We start from the raw sequence: 21252 nt of genomic DNA, 5'->3' as shown, positions 1-21252 counted from the left end.
TTAGAACAGTAGCAACCCTCCCAAGTGCTTAGTACAGTGCTCTGCGCACAGTAAGTGCTCAATAAATACGATTGAGTGAATGAGCATGTTTTGTTTTGCTGTCTGTCTCCCACTTCTAGACTGTGAGCCCGCTGTTGGGTAGGGACCGTTTCTACATCTTGCCGACCTGTACTTCCCAAGCGCTTAGTACAGTGCTCTGCACACAGTAAGCGCTCAATAAATACGATTGAATGAATGAATGAACACATATCCATACCGTTAAACACTGTTGCTTCCCCTTCCTGTCATTAATTTTCTTCCCTGCCTCGCCCACTAGACTGTAAGCTCTCAATAAATACGATTGAATGAATGAATGAACACATATCCATACCGTTAAACACTGTTGCTTCCCCTTCCTGTCATTAATTTTCTTCCCTGCCTCGCCCTCTAGACTGTAAGCTCTCAATAAATACGATTGAATGAATGAATGAACACATATCCATACCGTTAAACACTGTTGCTTCCCCTTCCTGTCATTAATTTTCATCCCTGCCTCGCCCACTAGACTGTAAGCTCATTGTGTACAGGGAATATGTCGACCAACTCTGTTGTATTGTAGTCTCCAAAGCGCTTAGTACAGTGCTCTGCACACAGTACGTGCTCAGTAAATACCATTGCTTGAACAATTGATCGTAGACAGGGATTATGTCTACTAAATCTATTGTATTCTCCTCTAGACTGTAAGGTTATAGTTGTTAGGGAGGGTGTCTGTTAAAGTGTACTCTCCCAAGCGCTTAATACAGTACTGTGCGCACAGTAAGCGCTCAATAAATATGACTGGCTGACTGCCACATGCTTACTACAGTGCCCTACACAGAGTAAATGCTCAATAAATCCTAGCAATCAAATGACCGATTGGTTGGGTCTCTGAATTGTTGTTGTAGTCTTACGCTGTCAAGTCGTGTCCGACCCACAGGGACGTCAGGGACACATCTCTCCCAGAATACCCCATTTCCATCTGCAATTGTTCTGGTAGTGGATCCACAAAGTTTTCTTGGTAAAATTACAGAAGTGGTTTACCACTGCCACCTTCCGCGCAGTAAACCTGAGTCTCTGTGATCATAATCTTCTCACCTGCCTCCTCACTCACACTCCTTTCCCTTGTAAATCCATATTACTCCCTCACAGAGATCTCCGCTCTCTGGACCCCATCCATCTTTCTGAGCGCCTCACACCCCACCTCGCCTCCCTCTCCTCTCTACTCATTCTTGATGATCAGATTGCTGCTCTCAACTCTACCCTTTCTACTCAGCTAGACTCACTCGCTCCCCTTTCCCTTCGCTGCTCTCGTACCACTAACCCACAGTCCTGGATCACTGCCACTGTCTGCCTCCTTCGCTCTTATGCTCGAGCTGCCGAACGCTGCTGGCGAAAGTCTAAACACCATGCCAACCTCGTTCACTTCAAGTTTATCCTTTCCTGCCTTACCTCAGCCCTCTCTTCTGCCAGACAAAACTATTTCTCCTCCCTTATTGACACCCATGCCCATCATCCCCGCCAGCTCTTCCGTACATTCAACTCCTTTCTCAGGCCCCCGGTTCCTCTCCCTTCTCCTTCCCTCACCCCCAATGATCTGGCCTCCTACTTCATTAACAAAATTAAATCCATCAGGTACGATCTCCCCAAAGTCTCTTTCCCCCCTTCTCCAACCCCCCGGCTCTCAACACTCTCTGCTACTCTCCCATCCTTCCCAGCAGTATCCTCAGAGGAGCTCTCCTCCCTCCTCTCAAGTGCTACTCCGGCCACCTGTGCTTCTGACCCCATTCCCTCTCATCTCATGAAATCTCTCGCTCCATCCCTCCTCCCCTCCTTAACTTCCATCTTCAACCGCTCACTCTCCACTGGTTCCTTCCCCTCTGCCTTCAAACATGCCCAAGTCTCTCCCATCCTAAAAAAACCCTCTCTTGACCCGACCTCACCTTCTAGTTATCACCCCATCTCCCTCCTACCATTCCTTTCCAAACTTCTTGAACGAGTCGTCTACACGCACTGCCTCAAATTCCTCAACACCAACTCTCTCCTTGAACCCCTCCAGTCTGGCTTCCATCCCCTACGTTCCACGGAAACTGCCTTCTCTAAGGTCACCAATGACCTCCTGCTTGCCAAATCCAACGGCTTCTACTCTATCCTAATCCTCCTCGACCTCTCAGCTGCCTTCGACACTGTGGACAGCCCCCATCTCCTCAACACGCTATCCAACCTTGGCTTCACAGACTCCATCCTCTCCTGGTTCTCCTCTTATCTCTCCGGTCGTTCATTCTCAGTCTCTTTTGTAGGCTCCTCCTCCCCCTCCCATCCCCTTACTGTGGGAGTTCCTCAAGGTTCAGTTCTTGGTCCCCTTCTGTTCTCGATCTACACTCACTCCCTTGGTGACCTCATTCGCTCCCACGGCTTCAACTATCATCTCTACGCTGATGACACCCAGATCTACATCTCTGCCCCTGCTCTCTCCCCCTCCCTCCAGGCTCGCATCTCCTCCTGCCTTCAGGACATCTCCATCTGGATGTCCGCCCGCCACCTAAAACTCAACATGTCCAAAACTGAACTCCTTGTCTTCCCTCCCACACCCTGTCCTGCCCCTGACTTTCCCATCACTGTTGACGGTACTACCATCCTTGGTGTCATCCTCGACTCCACTCTCTCGTTCACCCCTCACATCCAAGCCGTCACCAAAACCTGCCGGTCTCAGCTCTGCAACACTGCCAAGATCCGCCCTTTCCTCTCCATCCAAACCGCTACCCTGTTCGTTCAAGCTCTCATCCTATCCCGTTTGGACTACTGTATCAGCCTCCTCTCTGATCTCCCATCCTCTTGTCTCTCCCCACTTCAATCCATACTTCACACCGCTGCCCAGATGGTCTTTGTCTAGAAACGCTCTGGACATGTTACTCCCCTCCTCAAAAATCTCCAGTGGCTACCAATCAACCTACACATCAGGCAGAAACTTCTCACCCTCGGCTTCAAGGCTGCGCATCACCTCGTCCCCTCCTCCCTCACCTCCCTTCTCTCCTTCTCCAGCCCAGCCCGCACCCTCCGCTCCTCCGCCGCTAATCTCACCGTACCTCGTTCTCGCCTGTCCCGCCATCAACCCCCGGCCCACGTCCTCCCCCGGGCCTGGAATGCCCCCAATCCCTCTGCTCATCTGCCAAGCTAGCTCTCTTCCTCCCTTCAAGGCCCTACTGAGAGCTCACCTCCTCCACGAGGCCTTCCCAGACTGAGCCCCCTCCTTCCTCTCCCCCTCCTCCCCCCTCCATTCCCCCCACCTTACCTCCTTCCCTTCCCCACAGCACCTGTATATATGTATATATGTTTGTACATAGTTATTACTCTATTTATTTTACTTGTACATATCTATTCTATTTTGTTAATATGTTTGGTTTTGTTCTCTGTCTCCCCCTTCTAGACTGTGAGCCCACTGTTGGGTAGGGACCGTCTCTATATGTTGCCAACTTGTACTTCCCAAGCGCTTAGTACAGTGCTTTACACACAGTAAGCACTCAATAAATACGATTGATTGATTGATTGATTGATTCTCTCCCCTGCTGTTGCTGCCCGGCACAGGTGAGTTTTGACTTGTAGCAGATTGCCTGCCACTCGCTAGCCACTGCCCAAGCTAGGAATGGCACATGCAGGCCTCTGCTTCACTCTTCCTCCCATAGTCGGGACTGGTAGAGGACTGGAAACTCTCCAGGTGCGACCCTGAGAGGGGCTCTCTGAAAATCATTCCACGTAGCTCTCACTTTCCCGCAATGCCCTCTAGGCAGTCAGTGAAAAGTACCTAATTCCAATGGCCTGCAACCTGTCCCAAACGCATTTTCGGTAGAAGAAAAGCAGATTCTTCTGAAACATGGTCTCAGTGACGTAGAAGAAGGCTCGGAGTAGTTCCACCACGTAGGCCCTCATTAACCAGTGTAGGAACTTGGCTAGGATCTCCTCCCGGAAACGGTGTTCCGACGCTGGGACGGAGTGATCCCCTGGAATGGGCAGAAACGGAATACAGAGTTCCTAGATGGCGGCAGCCCCTCGTCCTGCCCTTGAGACAACTGTCCTTTAACAGCAGAACTGTTTTGGCGTCAGTAATAATAATAATAGCAATAACTGTGGTATTTGCATAAGTACTATTGATGGTTAAATACTTACTCTGGACCAAGCACTGTACTAAGCGCTGATTAACTACATGATAATCAGGTCGGACAGGGTCACCTCGCCCCCTCCTACCTCTCCTCGCTGCTCTCTTACTGCAATTCAGCCCAGACATTTCACTCCTCTAATGCCAACCTACTCACTGTACCTCCCTCGTCTGTCTTGTTGCCGACCTCCTGCCCACATCCCACTTCTAACCCGTATCATCCTCCCTCTTCATATCCGGCAATGACTCTCCCCCGCTTCAAAGTTTTATTGAAGGCACATCTCCTCCAAGAGGCCTTCCCTGCCTAAGCTTTCTTTTCCTTTCCTTCCACTCCTGCGTCACCCTGACTTGCTCCCTTTCATTCATTCCCCCTTCCCAGTCCCACAGCACTTATGTCCACATCTGTAACATTTATTTATATTAATGTCTGTCTCCCCCTCTAGAACAAGCTCATTGTGGGCAGAGAATGTGTTTGCTATATTGCACTGTCCCACGCACTTAGTACAGTGCTCTGTACACAGTAAATATGATTGACTGACTAACTGACACAGTCCCTGTCTTATAGGAAAAAGACCAGGTATTGAATTCTTGTTTTGCAGTTGAGGAAACTGAGGGCCAGAAAAGTGAAGTCACTTGCTCAAGGCTCCACAGCAGATACACGGCAGAGCCAGGTTTATTAATAATAATAATAATGATGATGATAATAAGAATAATAATGGTATCTAAGTGCTTACTATGTGCCAAGCACTGCTCTAAGTGCAGAGGTAGATATAAGGTAATCAGGTTGTCCCACACGAGGCTCACAGTCTTAATCCCCATTTTACAGATGAGGTAACTTAGGCACAGAGAAGTTAAAAGGCTTGCCCAAGGTCACACAATGACAAGTGGCGGAGTTGGGATTAGAACCCACGACCTCTGACTCCTGAGCCTGTGCTCTTCCAACTAAGCCATGTTGCTTCCCATGCCGGAGAAGCCTGAAATGTGGGGAGGCTGCTCAGTCGGAGAGGTGATGCTAAACATTTGGTAATCATTTGACAGGAATCTCCCCCTCCCATCCCTTCCGAACACATCTTTTCATTCCTCTCTCCGTCCCCCTCTAGACTGGAAGCCCGTTATGGGCAGGGAACGTGTCTGTTACTTCTGTTGTATCGCGCTCCCTTAAGAGCTTAGTACAGTGTTCTGCATTCATTTCATTTATTCAATTGTTTTTATTGCGTGCAGAGCAGTATACGAAGCCCTGGAAAGAGTACAATATAACAATAAAGAGACACATTCCCTGCCACAACGAGCTACTGAGCGTATAGAAACGCTCGATAAATCCCCCCGATCGATCGACTGCTGCCCGCTACCTCGGCCCGTCCGAAGCCAGGCACAGTCGGAGACTCTCATCTTCCACCTCAGCTCCTGCAGGGAAAACTTGTCGAACTTCCCCAGGGCCAAGAAGGCCTTGACGTTCCTGAGGAAGCGACACTTGTTACGGCTGGACCCCCAGAGCTCGGCAGGCACCACGCGGAGCAGGCATTCCCTCACAAAACCGTAAACCCTCCAGGGGCTGCTGTGCTGCCGGAGGAGGTCACCCACGTCCCACACGGGCCCCGGAGACGCCGTGGGGGAGACGCCTCCGGCACGGCGGGAGCCCTCGGGGGCGCCGACGACCGGAAACGGGCCGCCGCCGGCCTCCGCGTTCGGCGACGCCGTCCGTCTCCCCGCGGCCGGCCCGACGGGAGGCCCGGTGTCCGTGCCCGGCTCGGCCGCCCCGACCCGGACTGGGCAGGTCTTCCTCAACAGGACGCCGTAGGGGCACCTCCTGTGCTTCTGCAGCAGCTCCTGGAACACGTGTCTCATCCGCCAGTAGCGTCCGCGGAGCCGTCGCTTCTTCCGGCTGAGGCTCTGACCGGCCGGGTCTCGCTTCCCCTCCGGGAGGCTCCCGGACAGGAATATGGCCTCCACCAAGCCTCGTCCCCCCGCCTGGTCTCCCTGCAGGCGATTCAGCAGGAACGACCGCGGTAAGCGTTCCTTCAAGTCCCTGGAGGAATACAGAAGGCGCATCCTGTCGATGAAGACTCCAGCGCGGCAGAGTGCCCGGGAACTCTCCGGAACCGAATTCGGAGGCCCCTGTCTGGGGGTCTGCTCCTCGGCTCCCGATTTCGGGCTCTCTTCCTCCTGAGGAGAGCAGGTGGGGGAAGACCATCTTGGGGGAGCTGATCCCGTCCTCCTGGACTGGGATGGGGCCTCCAGACCTCGGGTTTTTTGAACCCGAGGCCCCGACCGGACTAAATTCCCTCGGACCTGCTCGGGGAATGGTGGATCTGATGGAATTCTGGAATCTTCCCGGCCCCGGCAGCTCCCGGGAACCGACTGCATTGGGAGCGGACGCCGGGCGGCCTCCGACGCCTCGGACCCCCGAGCTTCTGGCCCGAGCTCCCCCGTGGGCCTGGTGGGGCGAGGTGACCCTAAGTTCGGGCTTCCGTCCTGGCCGGCGAGAACCACCCCCCTTCCGCCTCTTGACGAAGGTTCCCCTTTCGTCCTTTTCGAGATATCGCTTGGCGGCCCGGGGAGCGAGCCCGGGGTCCGTCTGCTTTCTTGGCCCGTCGGTGACGGGGCGGTCCCTTTCACGCCCACTTCGGTTCGTGCGTCTGGACGGCAGACGGGTTTCTACACGGCCTCCGGCTCCGCTCTCCCGCTCCCGAACTTGGCATCCCTTCTGCTTCCGATCTGATTCCGCCCCGCGTCTTCTGTGAAGACGAACCTTCCTGACGTACTCCGATAGGACGTTGTGCCTCTGGTTGGAGGCTCTCTGTCGGAAGAACCGGGGGGAGGAGGGGCAGGGGGGAGACGAGTCCTTCGGCAGGAGTTCGTAGATGGGCTGCCCGCAGATTTGATAGGAGCAGTTGGGTGGCACCAGCATAAACAGGGCACAGTGCTCCAGCAAATACATTATCACATCGTCCCCGACCCGGCTGAACAGCATCTCCCAAAGGATACTGGTCCTGATGGTTTCCGTGGAGATGTTCGGGAGGTAGTTACAGACGTTGGACGTGAACACCACGGGCTCTGACCTACTGTTCTCGTCCAACAAGGTGTAACCAAACGCCAGCACGTTCTTCCTCCCCTTCTCGCAGATTCGCTGAACGATCCGAGCCACGATCTCCTTCTGGCTCGACAGCTGGAAAGGGCAGAGAAAAACGCTCGTAGTTATTTTGTGTCGCCACCCAACCGCTCTCGCTCCGTGGCTATCTTTGACTGCTTTGGCTATCTCTGACTCCGGACGGGGTGGGGTGTGCAGTCCAGGCAGGTGGAGATCGTGGGGGGTGGTTAACCCCTTCTAGACGTGAGCTTGTTGCGGGCAGGGACTGTCTCTCTTCGTCGCTGAATTTTCCTTTTCAAGCGCTTAGTACAGTGCTCTGCATACAGTAAGCGCTCAATAAATACAATTAAACGAACGAATGAACCAGGTGAGGGGAGGGGATCTGGGCAACGGAAAATACCGACCCGAGGGGGTTCTGAAGTGGAAGGGGGTCAGTCTGGAGAGCAGCAATGAGGCCCCTAAAAAGGGAGGGAGAAGAACAGTCTGGAGGGGAGCGATCAATCACATTTACTGATTAGGTGCAAAGCACTGTACTAAGCGCTTGGGAGAGGACAACAGAACAATAAAGAGGGGCATTCCCTGCCCACAACGAATTTACAGTCCAAAGGATGAGCAGCAACAGAACTGGTAGACACATTCACACGCAGCAATGCCAGAGGGAGGGGACCTTGAAAATTCAATTCCATTGGATCGTATTCATTGAGCGCCTACTGTGTGCAAAGCACTGTACTAAGCGCTTTGGGGAGAACAATAGAACAGTAAAGAGATGCCCTCCCTGCCCATAACGAGCTTACAGTCTAGAGTTCGAGCTGTAACAGAGTTGGCAGACCCACATTCCCTGGCCGTAACAAGCAGCAATGCCGGGGGGAGGGAACCTTGAAAAGCCCAATTCAATTCAGCCGCATTTATTGAGCGCTGATTGTGTGCAAAGTACTGTAGTAGGCGCTTGGGAGAGGGCAACAGAAAGATAAACAGTCGCGTTCCCTGACCACAACGAGTTTACAGTCTAGAGCTCGAGGTTTAACAGTTGCTAGACACATTCCCTGGCCACGACAAGCGGCAATGCCGGGAGGGAGGTGGGCCTTGAAAAGTCGGGGGCAATCCGGACTGCGGCCACGCCGGGAAGAGGGGATCCTGGAAAGTTGGGGGGATGCAGTTTGGTGAGAGGCAAGGCCGGGAAGAGGGGATCCTGGAAAGTTGGGGGGATGCAATCTGGGAAGCGGCAAGGCCGGGAAGAGGGGATCCTGGAAAGTTGGCGGGATGCAGTTTGGTGAGCGGCAAGGCCGGGAAGAGGGGGATCTTGGAAAGTTGGGGGGATGCAATCTGGGGAGCGGCAAGGCCGGGAAGAGGGGATCCTGGAAAGTTGGCGGGATGCAGTTTGGTGAGCGGCAAGGCCGGGAAGAGAGGATCTTGGAAAGTTGGGGGGATGCAATCTGGGGAGCGGCAAGGCCGGGGAGAGGGGATACTGGAAAGTTGGGGGGGGTGCAGTTTGGGGAGCAGCAAGGCCGGGAAGAGGGGACCTTGGAAAGTTGGGGGGACGCAGTTTGGGGAGCGCAAAGGCCGGGAAGACGGGATCTTGGAAAGTTGGGGGGATGAGGTTTGGGGCGCGACAAGGCCGTGAGGAGGGGGGGCCTGTGAAGTTGGGGGTCTGCAGTTTTGGGGGGGGGGGGGTGCGGAGGTACCTGTCGGAAGGTGAGCGGGTTGGGGAGGGGGCGGGCCCCCCGGGGCACGCAGACGACGCACTGGGCCAGGAAGGTTTGGTAGATTTCGGGGTCCCCGGGGCCCCCGAGCGGCAGCAGCCCTGGGGGGGCGCCGGGGAGGCCCCCCACGAAGTCGGACAGCCGCACCACGGACCCGTAGCGCGACCGCAGCAGCGCCTGCACCGACCCGAACGGACCCGCGCGACCCACACCCATCGCCATCGCCACCGCACGGGGCCCGGGGGCGGCGGTGGCGGCGGCGGCGGCGGCGGCGCGGGAAAGGGGGCGGGGCCGAGGGCAGCTGCGGGAGAGGGGGCGGGGCCGGGGGACAGGGGGGCGGGGCCGGAGGCGCGTGGCGGGAAAAGGGGGGAGGGGCCGGGGGGCGGGGAAAGGGGGGGGGAGGGAAGGACCGGGGGGCGGTGGCGGTGAAGGGGGCCGGAGGCGGGAAAGGGGGCGGGGCCGGATTGGGCTGCGGGGAAAGGGGGCGGGGCCGGGGGAGAGGGGCGGGGCCGGGGGCGGCTGGGGAGTGGCCGGAGGCGGGGAAGGGGGCGTGGTCGGGGCGTCGAGGCGGGAAAGGGGGCGTGGTCCGTTGGGGTTGCGGTGAAGGGGGCGTGGCCGGGGGCGCGTGGTGGGAAAGGGGGCGGGGCCGAATGTGGGTGACGGGGAGGGGCGCGGGGCGGGAAAGGGGGCGTGGTCGTGGGGGTTGCGGAGAAGGGGCGTGGCCAGGGGCAGGGGGCGGGACCAGGGGCGGGATCGGGGGCGGTTGGGGAGTGGCCGGAGGCGGGAAAGGGGGCGTGGTCAGGGTGTCGAGGCGGGGCAGGGGGCGTGATCAGGGGCACGTGGCGGTAAAGGGGGCGTGGTCAGTTGTGTTTGCGGTGAAGGGGGCGTGGCCGGGGGCGTGGAGGGGGCGGGGCCTGATGCTGGCGGGGGGGCCAGGGGCGCGGTGAGGGAAAGGGGGCGTGGTCGGGGGGGGGTTGCGGTGAAGGGGGCGTGGCCAGGGGCGCGGGGGAGGGAAAGGGCTTGAGGGTCCTGCGGTAAAGGGGGCGGGGCCAGGGGCGCGAGGAGTGGGAAAGGGGCGGGGCCTGTTGCACGTGGCGGGGAGGGGCGTGGTCTGTGGTGGTTGCGGTGACGGGGGCGGGGCCAGAGATCGGTGAGGGGAAGGGGGCGGGGCCTGGGGCATAGGGCGGGAGAGGGGGAGGGGCCAAAAGTTCGTGAAGGGGCGGGGCCAGGGGAGGCTGAGGTGAGGGGGCGTGGCCGGGGCGCGAGGCGATGTGATGGGGCGTGGTCAGGGGCACGTGGTAGGGAAAGGTGGAGAAGCAGCGTGGCTCGGTGGTAAGAGCCCGGGCTCTGGAGTCGGAGGTCATGGGTTCAAATCCCGCCTCCGCCAATTGTCAGCTGGGTGACTTTGGGCAACTCACTTATCTTCTCTAGGCCTCGGTTGCCTCATCTGTAAAATGGGGATGAAGACTGTGAGTCCCCCCACCCCGTGCGACAACCTGATCATCTTGTAACCTCCCCAGCACTTAGAACAGTGCTTTGCACATAGTAAGCACTTAATACATGCCATCATCGTTATTGTTACTATCACTAACAGGGGGCGTGGTCAGGGCCGCGGGGCAGGAAAGGGGGCGTGGCCATTCATTCATTCATTCGTGCATGCATTCATTCATTCATTCAATCGTATTTATTGAGCGCTTACTGTGTGCAGAGCACTATACTCAGCGCTTGGGAAGTACAAGTTGGCAATATATAGAGGCGGTCCCTACCCAACAGTGGGCTCATTCATTCATTATATCGTATTTATTGAGCGCTTACTGTGTGCAGACCACTGTACTAGACGCTTGGGAAGTACAAGTTGGCAACCTATAGAGATGGTCCCTACCCAGCAGCGGGCTCACAGTCTAGAAGGGGGAGACAGAGAACAAAACAAAACATTAACAAAATAAAATAAATAGAATAAATAGGTGCAAATACATATTTCGGGAAGGGGCGTGGCCAGGAGCACGTGGCGATGAAATGGGTCGTGGCTAGGGGAACGTGGCATGAAAAGTGGGCGTGGTCAGCGGCGCGTGGCGGAGAAAGTGGGCGTGGTCATGAGCGCGTGACGGGAGAGTGGGCGTGGTCGTGTACACGTGGTGGAGAAGTGGGCGTGGCCAGGGGCGCGCGACAATTAAAAGGGGGCGCGGTCAGCAGCGCGTGGTGAGAAGAGTGGGCGTGGTCAGGGGCGAGAGACGGGGAAAGGGGCGTGGCCGTGGCAAAAATGGGGCGTGGTCAGGGGCGCGAGGCGAAGGAAAGGGCGTGACCAGGGGCACGTGGCAAGAAAAGTGGGCGTGACCAGTGGCGCGTGGTGGGGGGAGTGGGCGTGGTCGGGGCGCGAGACGGGAAAGGGGGCGTGGCCATGGGCGCGCGGCAAGAAAAGCGGGTGTGGTCAGTGGCACGCGGTGAGGGGGAGTGGGCGTGGTCAGGGGCGCGAGGCGGAAAGTGGGCGTGGTTGGGGCACGTGGCGAGGGACAGTGGGCGTGTCAGGGGGCGTGTGGTTGGGTGGGCGTGGTCAAGGGCGCGAGGCGGGGGAAGGGGGCGTGGCCAGGGGTTTGAGGCGATAAAGGGAGCAGGGCCAGGGGCTTGAGAGTAATAAAAATAATAATGATGATGATGATATTTGTTAAGCAGTGCAGTTCAATGGAAAGAGCCCGGCCTTGGGAGTCAGAGGTCACGGGTTCTAATCCCGGCTTCGCCACAGGTCTGCTGTGTGACCTTGGGCAAGTCACTTCACTTCTCTGAGCCTCAGTTCCCTCATCTGGTAAATGGGGATGAAGACTGTGAGCTCCCTGTGGGAGTGGGCATGGCACATAGTAAGTGCTTAACAAATGCCGTCATTGTTATTATTATTAAGCGCTTACTATGTGCCAAGCATCGTTCTAAGTGCTGGGGGGGGGGATACAAGGTGATCTGGTTGTCCCATGTGGGGCTCACAGTCCCCATTTGATAGATGAGGTAACTTGGGCACAGAGAATAATAATAATAATGATAATAATAATAGCATTTATTAAGTGCTCACTATGTGCCAAGCACTGTTCTAATCGCTGGGGAGGGGATACAAGGTGATCCAGTTGTCTCACGTGGAGCTCACAGTCCCCATTTGACAGATGAGGTAACTGGGGCACAGAGAATAATAATAATAATAATGGCATTTGCTTAGCGCTTACTAGCATCATCATCATCATCATCATATGTGCAAAGAACTGTTCTAAGCACTGGGGAGGTTACAAGGTGATCAGATTGTCCCACGGGGGGCTCACAGTCTTCATCCCCATTTGACAGATGGGGTAACTGAGGCACAGAGAAGTAAAGTGACTTGCCCAAGGTCTCACGGCTGACAAGTGGCAGAGCTGGGATTCGAACTCATGACCTCTGACTCCCTAGCCCACCCTCTTTCCACTGAGCCACGCCGCTTCTCTGCTTCTTCTACTATATGCCAAACACTGTTCTAAGCGCTGGGGTAGATTCAAGGGAATCAGGTTGTCCCATGTGGAGCTCACGGTCTTCACCCCATTTTACAGAGGAGGAAACTGAGGCACGGAGAATAATAGTTATGGTATTTGTTAAATGCTTACTATGTGCCAAGCACTCTTCTACGCACTGGGGTAGACACAAGGTAATCAGGTTGTCCCTTGTGGGGTTCACAGTCTTCATCCCCATTTAACAGATGAAGGAACTGAGGCCCAGAGAAGTTAAGTGACTTGCCCAAAGTCACACAGCTGACATGTGGCGGAGCCGGGATTAGAACCCACGACCTCTGACTCCCAAGCCCGGGCTCTTTCCACTGAGCCACGCTTGACGTGCTGAGCACTGTACTCTTGGAGGAAACCAATACAACAGAGTTGGCAGACATCTCCTGCCCACAATGAGTTTACAGTCTACAGGGATAAAGGGTGCAAATCCAGCGGTAACTGTGAAATCCATTGTGAAAAATAATCCAATATAAATAGCTATTTCTTTTTATATAGTGCTGTTTTGAAAGCGACAAAATACATTTGTGAAATCATTTGTTTATAAGGTCCAAAACTAGCAACAAAGAAATTCTCATGCAACACTGACAGCAAAGAATGAATTATTGCTAAAAAAAAAAAGGGTTCTTAACCAATGGCTGAGAAATTCTGTTTGAGCAGGTAAACAATATGGTAACAAATTCAGCAACATCCTTTATGCACTAAGGACATAAACCTCCTTTCTTGAATGCAGATTCAAGTGATGTGACTGCTAAGTCTTTGAAATACAAAGACTTGGACATTTGACTTTTATTTCATTCATTCATTCGTATTTATTGAGCGCGTACTGTGTGCCGAGCTCTGTACTAAGCACTTGGAAAGCACTTTTATTTGACCACGTTCCGTATGAAATGCACTGTCCTTAGTGCTACTTCTTGTCTTAAAATCATTTCTGGAAGCTGTTAGATTTTTAGAAAACCAAGTGTAACTAGAATGTTCTTCACAAATAGTGGCAGTTTTCTAAGACAGGGAATCTCAGCAGCCCAAAACTCAGTTTGATCCAACTCTTAATGTCCGATTATTTATCTAGAACCACTGAAACAGATCATCTCATCCTCGATCCTCACCGGAACACCTTGCAATGGGTGGAAGTGGGAAAAACTAAGTGTTTTACTAAGTGTTTTAGTTTAGCATCCAAGAAGGAGACCGGATCAAATTCTTGAGAATCTTAAAAGAACCTTTCGACATTACAGGCATCAACTTCTGAAAAGCCTCAAAGCAAAACAGTTCCAAAAATCCGATGCAGGAGAGTCAAAGTGGTGGTTGACTGTGGAGAAAGGCTTCCCAGAGGGGAGGGGATTTCAGGAAAATGGGGAGAGCTGGGTTTTGGTAGATTTGGAAAGAAGGGAGGTTCGGGCTGAGCACAGTTATTTCAGCATCTGAGATGAAAACACAGGAAATGCACGGGCCCCGAAGATACTGCTGTGGGACTTTCCATCCCTGAGCACACGTAGACTTTATGTTTTCGATGGTAATGGTTAAGAGCTTATTATGAGTCAAGCACTGTTCTAAACGCTGGCTGGCCGATCAGTCCAGACACTGTCCCTGTCCCACATGGGGCTCACAGCCGAAGCAGGAGGAAGAACAGGCATCCAACCCCTGCTTTGCAATTGAGGAAACTGAGGCACGGAGCAGTGAAGTGACTCGCCCGAGGTCCCACGGAGGAGAGGTGACCGAGTCAGGTCCTCAGACTCCTAGGCCCTTCTAAAAATAATAATTATGGTGCCGTTAAGCACTTACTATGTGCCGAGCATTGTTCTAAACCCTAGGCAGGGCTTGACAGAGTCCCTGTCCCACACGGGGCTCACACTCTTTATCCCCATTTTACAGATGAGGCCCAGAGAGTGAAGTGACTTGCTCAAGGTCACACAGCGGAACGGACTCCTATCCAGTAAGCCAGACGATGCTGTCTCCCTTCCTTTTCTAACGTCCTTACCGTTCGCAGTCGTGGGGGCTGTTTTCAATTCTGCTTTTTAGTATCACGTTTGTTCTGAATAATTTCAGTTTGTTCTGAAATGACTGCTCAGAAACGGCCGAGCCCCGCCAATTCAGCTAATCAGGTAGAGAGCTATTTCGGGTTATTTCATGCAAATCCTCCCTCTTCTGCTTTCCCTGCTCATTAACACTTCCACCAGAGGACAGGTGGGATAAAGAAATTCCCATCAGCCAGTTTTGTTGGAGTAAAGAAATTCCAAACAAACAGTTTTGTTATCTGCTAGCTGCAGGGCTTAAAGGGGAGACTCATTCAGTCACTCATCCATACACATTTATTGAGAGCTTATTGAGTGTAAAGCACTGTACTTAAGCTCTTGGGAGAACACAGTGTAGCAACAAACAGACACATTCCTGCCCACAACGAGCTCACAGTCCAGAGAAGTTGAACCTATGGACTTGAGGATTTTTAGTACAGTGCCCTGCACGCAGTAAGCGCTCAATAAGTACACTCGATTTGGTTGACAGAGTAGAGTTTGTTAGATTTAGCAAACACTGGTGATCATGGAGAAAGGGGGTTTTAGTGGACTGAACTGGTTCGGAACCAGATTGGAATCCATCAGTGGCATTTATTGAGTGTTTACTGTGTGCAGAGCACTCTAATAATAATAATAATGATAATAATGACATTTATTAAGCGCTTCCTATGTGCAAAGCACTGTTCTAAACGCTGCGGAGGTTACAAGGTGATCAGGTTGTCCCACGTGGGGCTCACAGTCTTAATCCCCATTTTACAGATGAGGCAACTGAGGCACAGAGAAGTTGAGTAACTTGCCCAAAGTCACACAGCTGATAAGTGGCGGAGCCGGGATTTGAACCCATGACTTCTGACTCCAAAGCTCGGGCTCTTTCCACTGAGCTAACTAAGTACTTGGGAGGCCCCCCCCCCGCCTCCACCCCTCAGCACTTATGTATGTATATATATATATATATATATATATCTAAAATTATATTTATTTATATTGATACTTGTTTACTTGTTTTGATGTCTGCCTCTCCCCCTCTAGACCATAAGCCCACTGTGGGCAGGGATTGTCTCCATTTATTGCTGTATTGTACTCTCCAAGCACTTAGTACAGTGCTCTGCACATAGTAAGCGCTCAATAAATACAATTAAATGAATGTACACACTGCAATAGAAATAGTTGGTAGTCATGTTTCCTGCCCACAAGGAGCTCGCAGTGTAGAGGGGAGATTGTGAAGGGTCTACAAGGGAGTTGGAGGAGAGGAAAGGGAAGCTGTAGGTATATAATAATAATAATGACATTTATTAAGTGTTTATTTTGTGCAAAGCATTGTTCTAAGCGATGGGGAGGTTACAAGGTGATCAGATTGTCCCACAGGGGGCTCACAGTCTTAATCCCCATTTTACAGATGAGGGAACTGAGGCCCAGAGAAGTTAAGTGACTTGCCCCAAAAGTCACACAGCCGACAGTTGGCGGATCCGGGATTTGAGTCCATGACCTCTGACTCCAAAGCCTGTACTCTTTCCACTGAGCCACGAACCTTTTTGAGGAGCTTAGACAGGGAGGGAGATGTGACAAGTGTTGGATGATGCATGGAGACTAAGAGATCATTTTTTTTTTCAGCATCAGCTAGGTGTGAGCATGCTTGAAAGCAGAACGGAAGGAATCAGAGCCTGAACAGCTGATGGGTATCAGAGAGGGATAAAGAGCGGGTTATGAACAGTTTTAGAAGGTGAAAAGGGGTGGGATTGGTGATATAGGTGGAGCGGCTAGATTTTGAAAGCTGACAAGAGGCCTCATCTTGAGAAATAATGCTAATGGTGTTATTTGTTAAGCGCTTACCATGTGTCAAGCACTGTTCTAAGCACTGGGGTGTATACAACCTAATCAGGATGGACACAGTTTCTGTCCCACTTGGGGCTCTAAGTCTTAATCCCCATTTGACAGATGAGGTAACCGAGGCACAGGGAAGTGAAGCGACTTGCCCAAGGACACGCAGAAGATAGATGGCGGAGCCGGGATTAGGACCCAGGTCCTTCTGACTCCCAAGCCCAGGCTCTATCCGCTAGACCACGCTGCTTCTTGACTAGACTACTCTCCTAAATCTACCATAAAAAAAATGCATCTAGAATCTGAAAAGAACTCCAAAGAGAGATGGCTGAGAGAGTGGGAAGCAGGATTCCCTAGTGGAAATAGCACAGACCTGGGAATTGGGGTCCTGGAGTCTAATCCCTGCTCTGCCACTTGTCTGCTGTGTTCTAATCCTGACTCTGCCACTTGTTGGCTGTGTGACCTTGGGAAAACACTTCACTTCTCTGGGCCTCAGTTCCCTCATTGCTAAATGGGGATTAAGACAGTGAGTCCCATGTGGGACAGGGACTGTCTCCAACTTGATTATATATATATATATACTTGATTCCTGTATATATGTATATATGTTTGTACATATTTATTACTCTATTTAACTTGTACATATCTATTCTATTTATTTTATTTTGTTAGTAAGTTTGGTTTTGTTCTCTGTCTCCCCCTTTTAAGACTGTGAGCCCACTGCTGGGTAGGGACTGTCTCTGTATGTTGCCAACTTGTACTTCCCAAGCGCTTAGTACAGTGCTCTGCACACAGTAAGCGCTCAATAAATACGATTGATTGATTGATTGGTTGACCCTGGGTAAGTCACTCCACTCCTCCGTGCCTCAGTTACCTCATCTGTAAAATGTGGAGTAAGACTGTGAGCCTCATGTGGGACAGGGACTGTGTCCAACCTGATTACCACGTAACTACCCCAGTGCTTAGAACAGAGCTTGATTCATAGTAAGCACGTAAAAAATACCCTAAAAAAGGTTGATAATAATAATAATCACTGCCAGGCCACTTCTCTCATGGGAAAACTCCAATTCATCAGGGCCAGCTGTTTCCTCTGAAAATTTTTTTGTTGTTCTCACGTGTGGTTTATAGTCAGAGCCTTCAACAGCCTCTCCTTCGCGGCTTTACCAAATTAATCCTTTCCGATACCACTTCCGTCTCTTTGCTTACTTTCTCTCCCTCACTGAGCCACCTTCGGAAAACTAATAAAAAGTACTTAGGGAAAAAAAAAATCCTTCGGAAGGGGGTTATTTAATCCGTCTACCTTTGCAAACACCGCTCAGTTCCTGTTTAATATCTTGGGTTTCCAACGGTCTGAAAGCGGCTTGGCCGAAATTAAGAAAAGGTTGAGATACAGTCGCTCACTGAGACGGAAAGGGCTTGAAATTTACTCTCGGAATTAACTCTCTTTAAAATTCTTCCATCGACATCATTCTGGGAATGAAAGCATGGCAGTGTCGGTTGCGGTTCGAGTTTGCCATGAGATTCCTCTCCGTGGGGGTGGCCAGGTCCCTGAGGGAAAAGGAAGTAAGGAGTCGTGATCCGTGGCCCAAAAAAGATCAATCAATGAGCGCTTACTGTGTGGAGAGCACTGTACTAAGCGCTTGGGAGAGTCCAATATAACAGTTCTTGCCCTTTCCTATTCAGGCTCATAGACTGCAGCTCCCACCTCCAGGATTTTTGAAAAGACTGAGCAATTGCCAGATTGGAGGGAATGTCCTGTCGGAGTTGGGAAGTAGTAATAGTAATAATAATGATATTTGCTAAGTGCTTACTATGTGCCAAGCACTAAGTGCTGGGTCTATGAGTCAGAGGCTCTGAGTTCTCATCTCACGTCCACCACTTGCCAGCTGTGTGACTTTGGGCAAGTCACTTCACTTCTCTGTGCCTCAGTTACCCCATCTGTAAAATGGGGATGGAAACTGTAAGCCCCATGTGGGACGGGGACTGTGTCCAACCCGATTTGCTTGTATCCACCCCAGCGCTTAGCGAGGTGGTTGGCACATAGTAAGCACACAATACCATTATTATTATTTTATTACTTCACTTTTCTGGGCTTTTGTTTCCTCATCTGCATATCTATTCTATTTATTTTATTTTGTTAGTATGTTTGGTTTTGTTCTCTGTCTCCCCCTTTTAGACTGTGAGCCCACTGTTGGGTAGGGACTGTCTCTATATGTTGCCAATTTGTACTTCCCAAGCGCTTAGTACAGTGCTCTGCACATAGTATGCACTCAATAAATACGATTGATGATGATGATGATGATCTGCAAAATGGGGATTCAGAACCTGTTCTTCCTCCTACTTAAATAATAAATAATAATAATAATGGCATTTGTTAAGTGCTTACTATGTGCAAAGCACTGTTCTAAGCGCTGGGGGGGATACAAGGTGATCAGGTTGTCCCACGTGGGGCTCACAGTCGTAATCCCCATTTTACAGATGAGGGAACTGAGGCTCAGAGAAGTGAAGTGACTTGCCCAAGGTCATACAGCAGACCTATGGTGGAGCCAGAATTCAAACCCATGACCTCTGACTCCAAAGCCCGTGCTCTTTCCACTGAGCCACGCTGCTTCGTCTGTGAGCCCCATTTGGGATCTGATGATCTTATATCCACCCCAGCACTTAGCATAGAGTAAGCACTTTAATATCTCAGTAATTATTATTGTCTATCTCCCTCTTTGTGCCTCAGTTACCTCATCTGTAAAATGGGGATGAAGACTTGAGCCCCACGTGGGACAATCTGATCACCTCATCCTCCCCAGTTCTTAGAACAGTGCTTTGCACATAGTAAGCGCTTAACAAATGCCATCATCATCATCATCACTTCAGGTCCAGTGCCCAGAACAACACTTGACACAAAGTAAGCATTTAACGAATATCATTAAGAAAAAAGGGTATTTGTCCATAATTAAATCCAATCCCCTCTTGAGCTTGCTAGCATCTTCAGTCTGCACAGTTTCCTGGGGTAAGAAATTCCAAATGTTACCAGGCATTAAGAAGGTAAAAAACATGCCCAATAGGCAAGTGGCAGTCAGGATTAGAACCCAAGGCCCCTGACTCCCAGGCGTGTTTTAATTTCACTAGACCACTGCTTCCTAGGGTTGGAGAGGAGACATTAATGGTGTTAGGCGATCCATCTTTAGTCATCAAGGTCAGTGATCAAGAAGGCAACCCTCATCAATCTTGTTGCCACTTTGGGGGAGAAAATCCAGGGCAATAATAATAATAATTGTGGTATTAAGCACTTTGTGCCAATCATTGTACCAACAACTACTCTGTGCCTCAATTTTCTCATCTGTAAAATGGAGATTCGATTCCTGCTTCCTCTGACACTTAGGCTTAGGCAACCACATTTGATCGAATTTTTATTAAGCACTCTGTGCCAATCATTGTACCAACAACTACTCTGTGCCTCCATTTTCTCATCTGTAAAATGGGGATTCAATTCCTGCTTCCTCTGACATGCTTAGGCAACCACGTTTGATCTAATTTTATCATAACTCTCCCAGAGTTTAGCGCAGTGCTTGGCACACAGAGTGCTTCACAAATACCACAATTATTACTACTTAGGCAGTTGGACAGATTGAAGACTTGGAGAATCCTGTTAGCCAGACTACTACCCTTAGTGTTTCTTTCCTAAATCCAAACTCCTCTTAACAAAAACACCACACCGCAGAAATGGCATGGCACCTTTTAACGGTCAACCCCCTTCATGAAATATTGGAGGGGAAAGGGAGCGGAAACCAGTTATGAGAAAAGGAGACTTGACAGCTTAAAAGGTCTCTGAATCCATTTTAATTTCGACTTTTTGCAAATCACTAATCTGAAGAATTAACAAAGCAGCAGAAAACTGTGTAATGTATAATCTCAACTGGGCAGGAATATAAAATTAATTTTCTACATGAGACACTGCCAGAAAATAAAAAAAATTCATCAGAGGCAATTCTCTGTAAAGACAGAGGCAAGTTAATGTTAATTTAAACAATGTGGTTGGCACATGATTAAAAACACACACACACACACACACACACACAAACAGGTTTTCCATAAATACACTTACATTTTTGCAAAACTCAGAAGAATAATTCTGTTCACTTAAATCATGGGGTTGATTTGCTTACATCAGAGCATACTGAAAATGAATTTTACCTGTCGAACAGAGCCCATTATCCTGTCTCAATATATCATTTTTTAAAAACAATCTGAAGAAACTGTGCGTGTCAGTGAAGTCAAACACCCACTGGATGATCTGAAGGTTGCAAAGCATCTAAGGCCGGATCTGAATACAACAAAAAACTATTTTGCGGCTTTTTATAACTAGAATTTTTAAGAAAAAACTCAAAATGCCAACATACAGCCCAAGGGACACTTTTTCCCTTTACTGAAAAGTAGTGTGGGCTAGTGGATAGAGTGCAGACCTAGGAATCAGGAGGACTTGGGTTCTAATCCCGGCTCCGCCACTTGTCTGCTGCGTGACCTTCGGCAAGGCCACTTCTCTTCTCTGTGCCTCAACTACCTCATCTGTAAAATGGGGATTAAGACCGTGAACCCCAAGTTGGACATGGACTGTGTCCAACCTATCTTGTGTCAACCCCAGTGCCTGGCCCAGAGTAAGCATTCAATAAATAGCATTAAAAAAAAAAGTGAAGTTGTCCCTTCTCAGTGGAATCTGCTGGCTCAACTCTACTCCGGTTTGGATTGGCTCAATCTTCACTATTGTATTGTATTCTCCCAAGTACTTAGTACCATCCCCTGCAAAATAAGTGCTCAGTACAGTGCTCTGCACACAGTAAGTGCTCAATAAATACGATTGAATGAATGAATGAATGAATGAATACCATGGATTGATTAAATATACAATTGGCATTCCCAGGGATGAGGATGTTGGTTTTGAGAAAATTTAAAGGTTTCTAAACTCCTT

General features: G+C 50.9%; 1 protein-coding gene and 1 non-coding gene across 2 annotated transcripts in view; both read right to left on the bottom strand.

Moving 5' to 3' along the window:
- Positions 1-9178, bottom strand: part of TERT (telomerase reverse transcriptase) — a 30289-nt gene extending 21111 nt beyond the window's left edge. The window contains 4 exon segments of the mRNA XM_038770288.1: positions 3818-4013; positions 5518-6661; positions 6663-7334; positions 8939-9178. Of these exon segments, the coding sequence (XP_038626216.1) occupies positions 3818-4013; positions 5518-6661; positions 6663-7334; positions 8939-9178 (2252 nt within the window).
- LOC119948985 lies at positions 3611-3748 on the bottom strand. The gene has a single exon (XR_005457084.1). It is a non-coding gene; the product is annotated as a small nucleolar RNA SNORA7 (small nucleolar RNA).
- Positions 9179-21252: the final 12074 nt, after the last annotated feature.

The sequence above is a fragment of the Tachyglossus aculeatus genome, chromosome X3, assembly GCF_015852505.1.
Source record: "Tachyglossus aculeatus isolate mTacAcu1 chromosome X3, mTacAcu1.pri, whole genome shotgun sequence".
Classification (NCBI taxonomy): domain Eukaryota; kingdom Metazoa; phylum Chordata; class Mammalia; order Monotremata; family Tachyglossidae; genus Tachyglossus; species Tachyglossus aculeatus.
The sequence above is the reverse complement of the archived record's forward strand: the minus strand, read 5'-3'. Positions and strand labels throughout refer to the sequence as shown.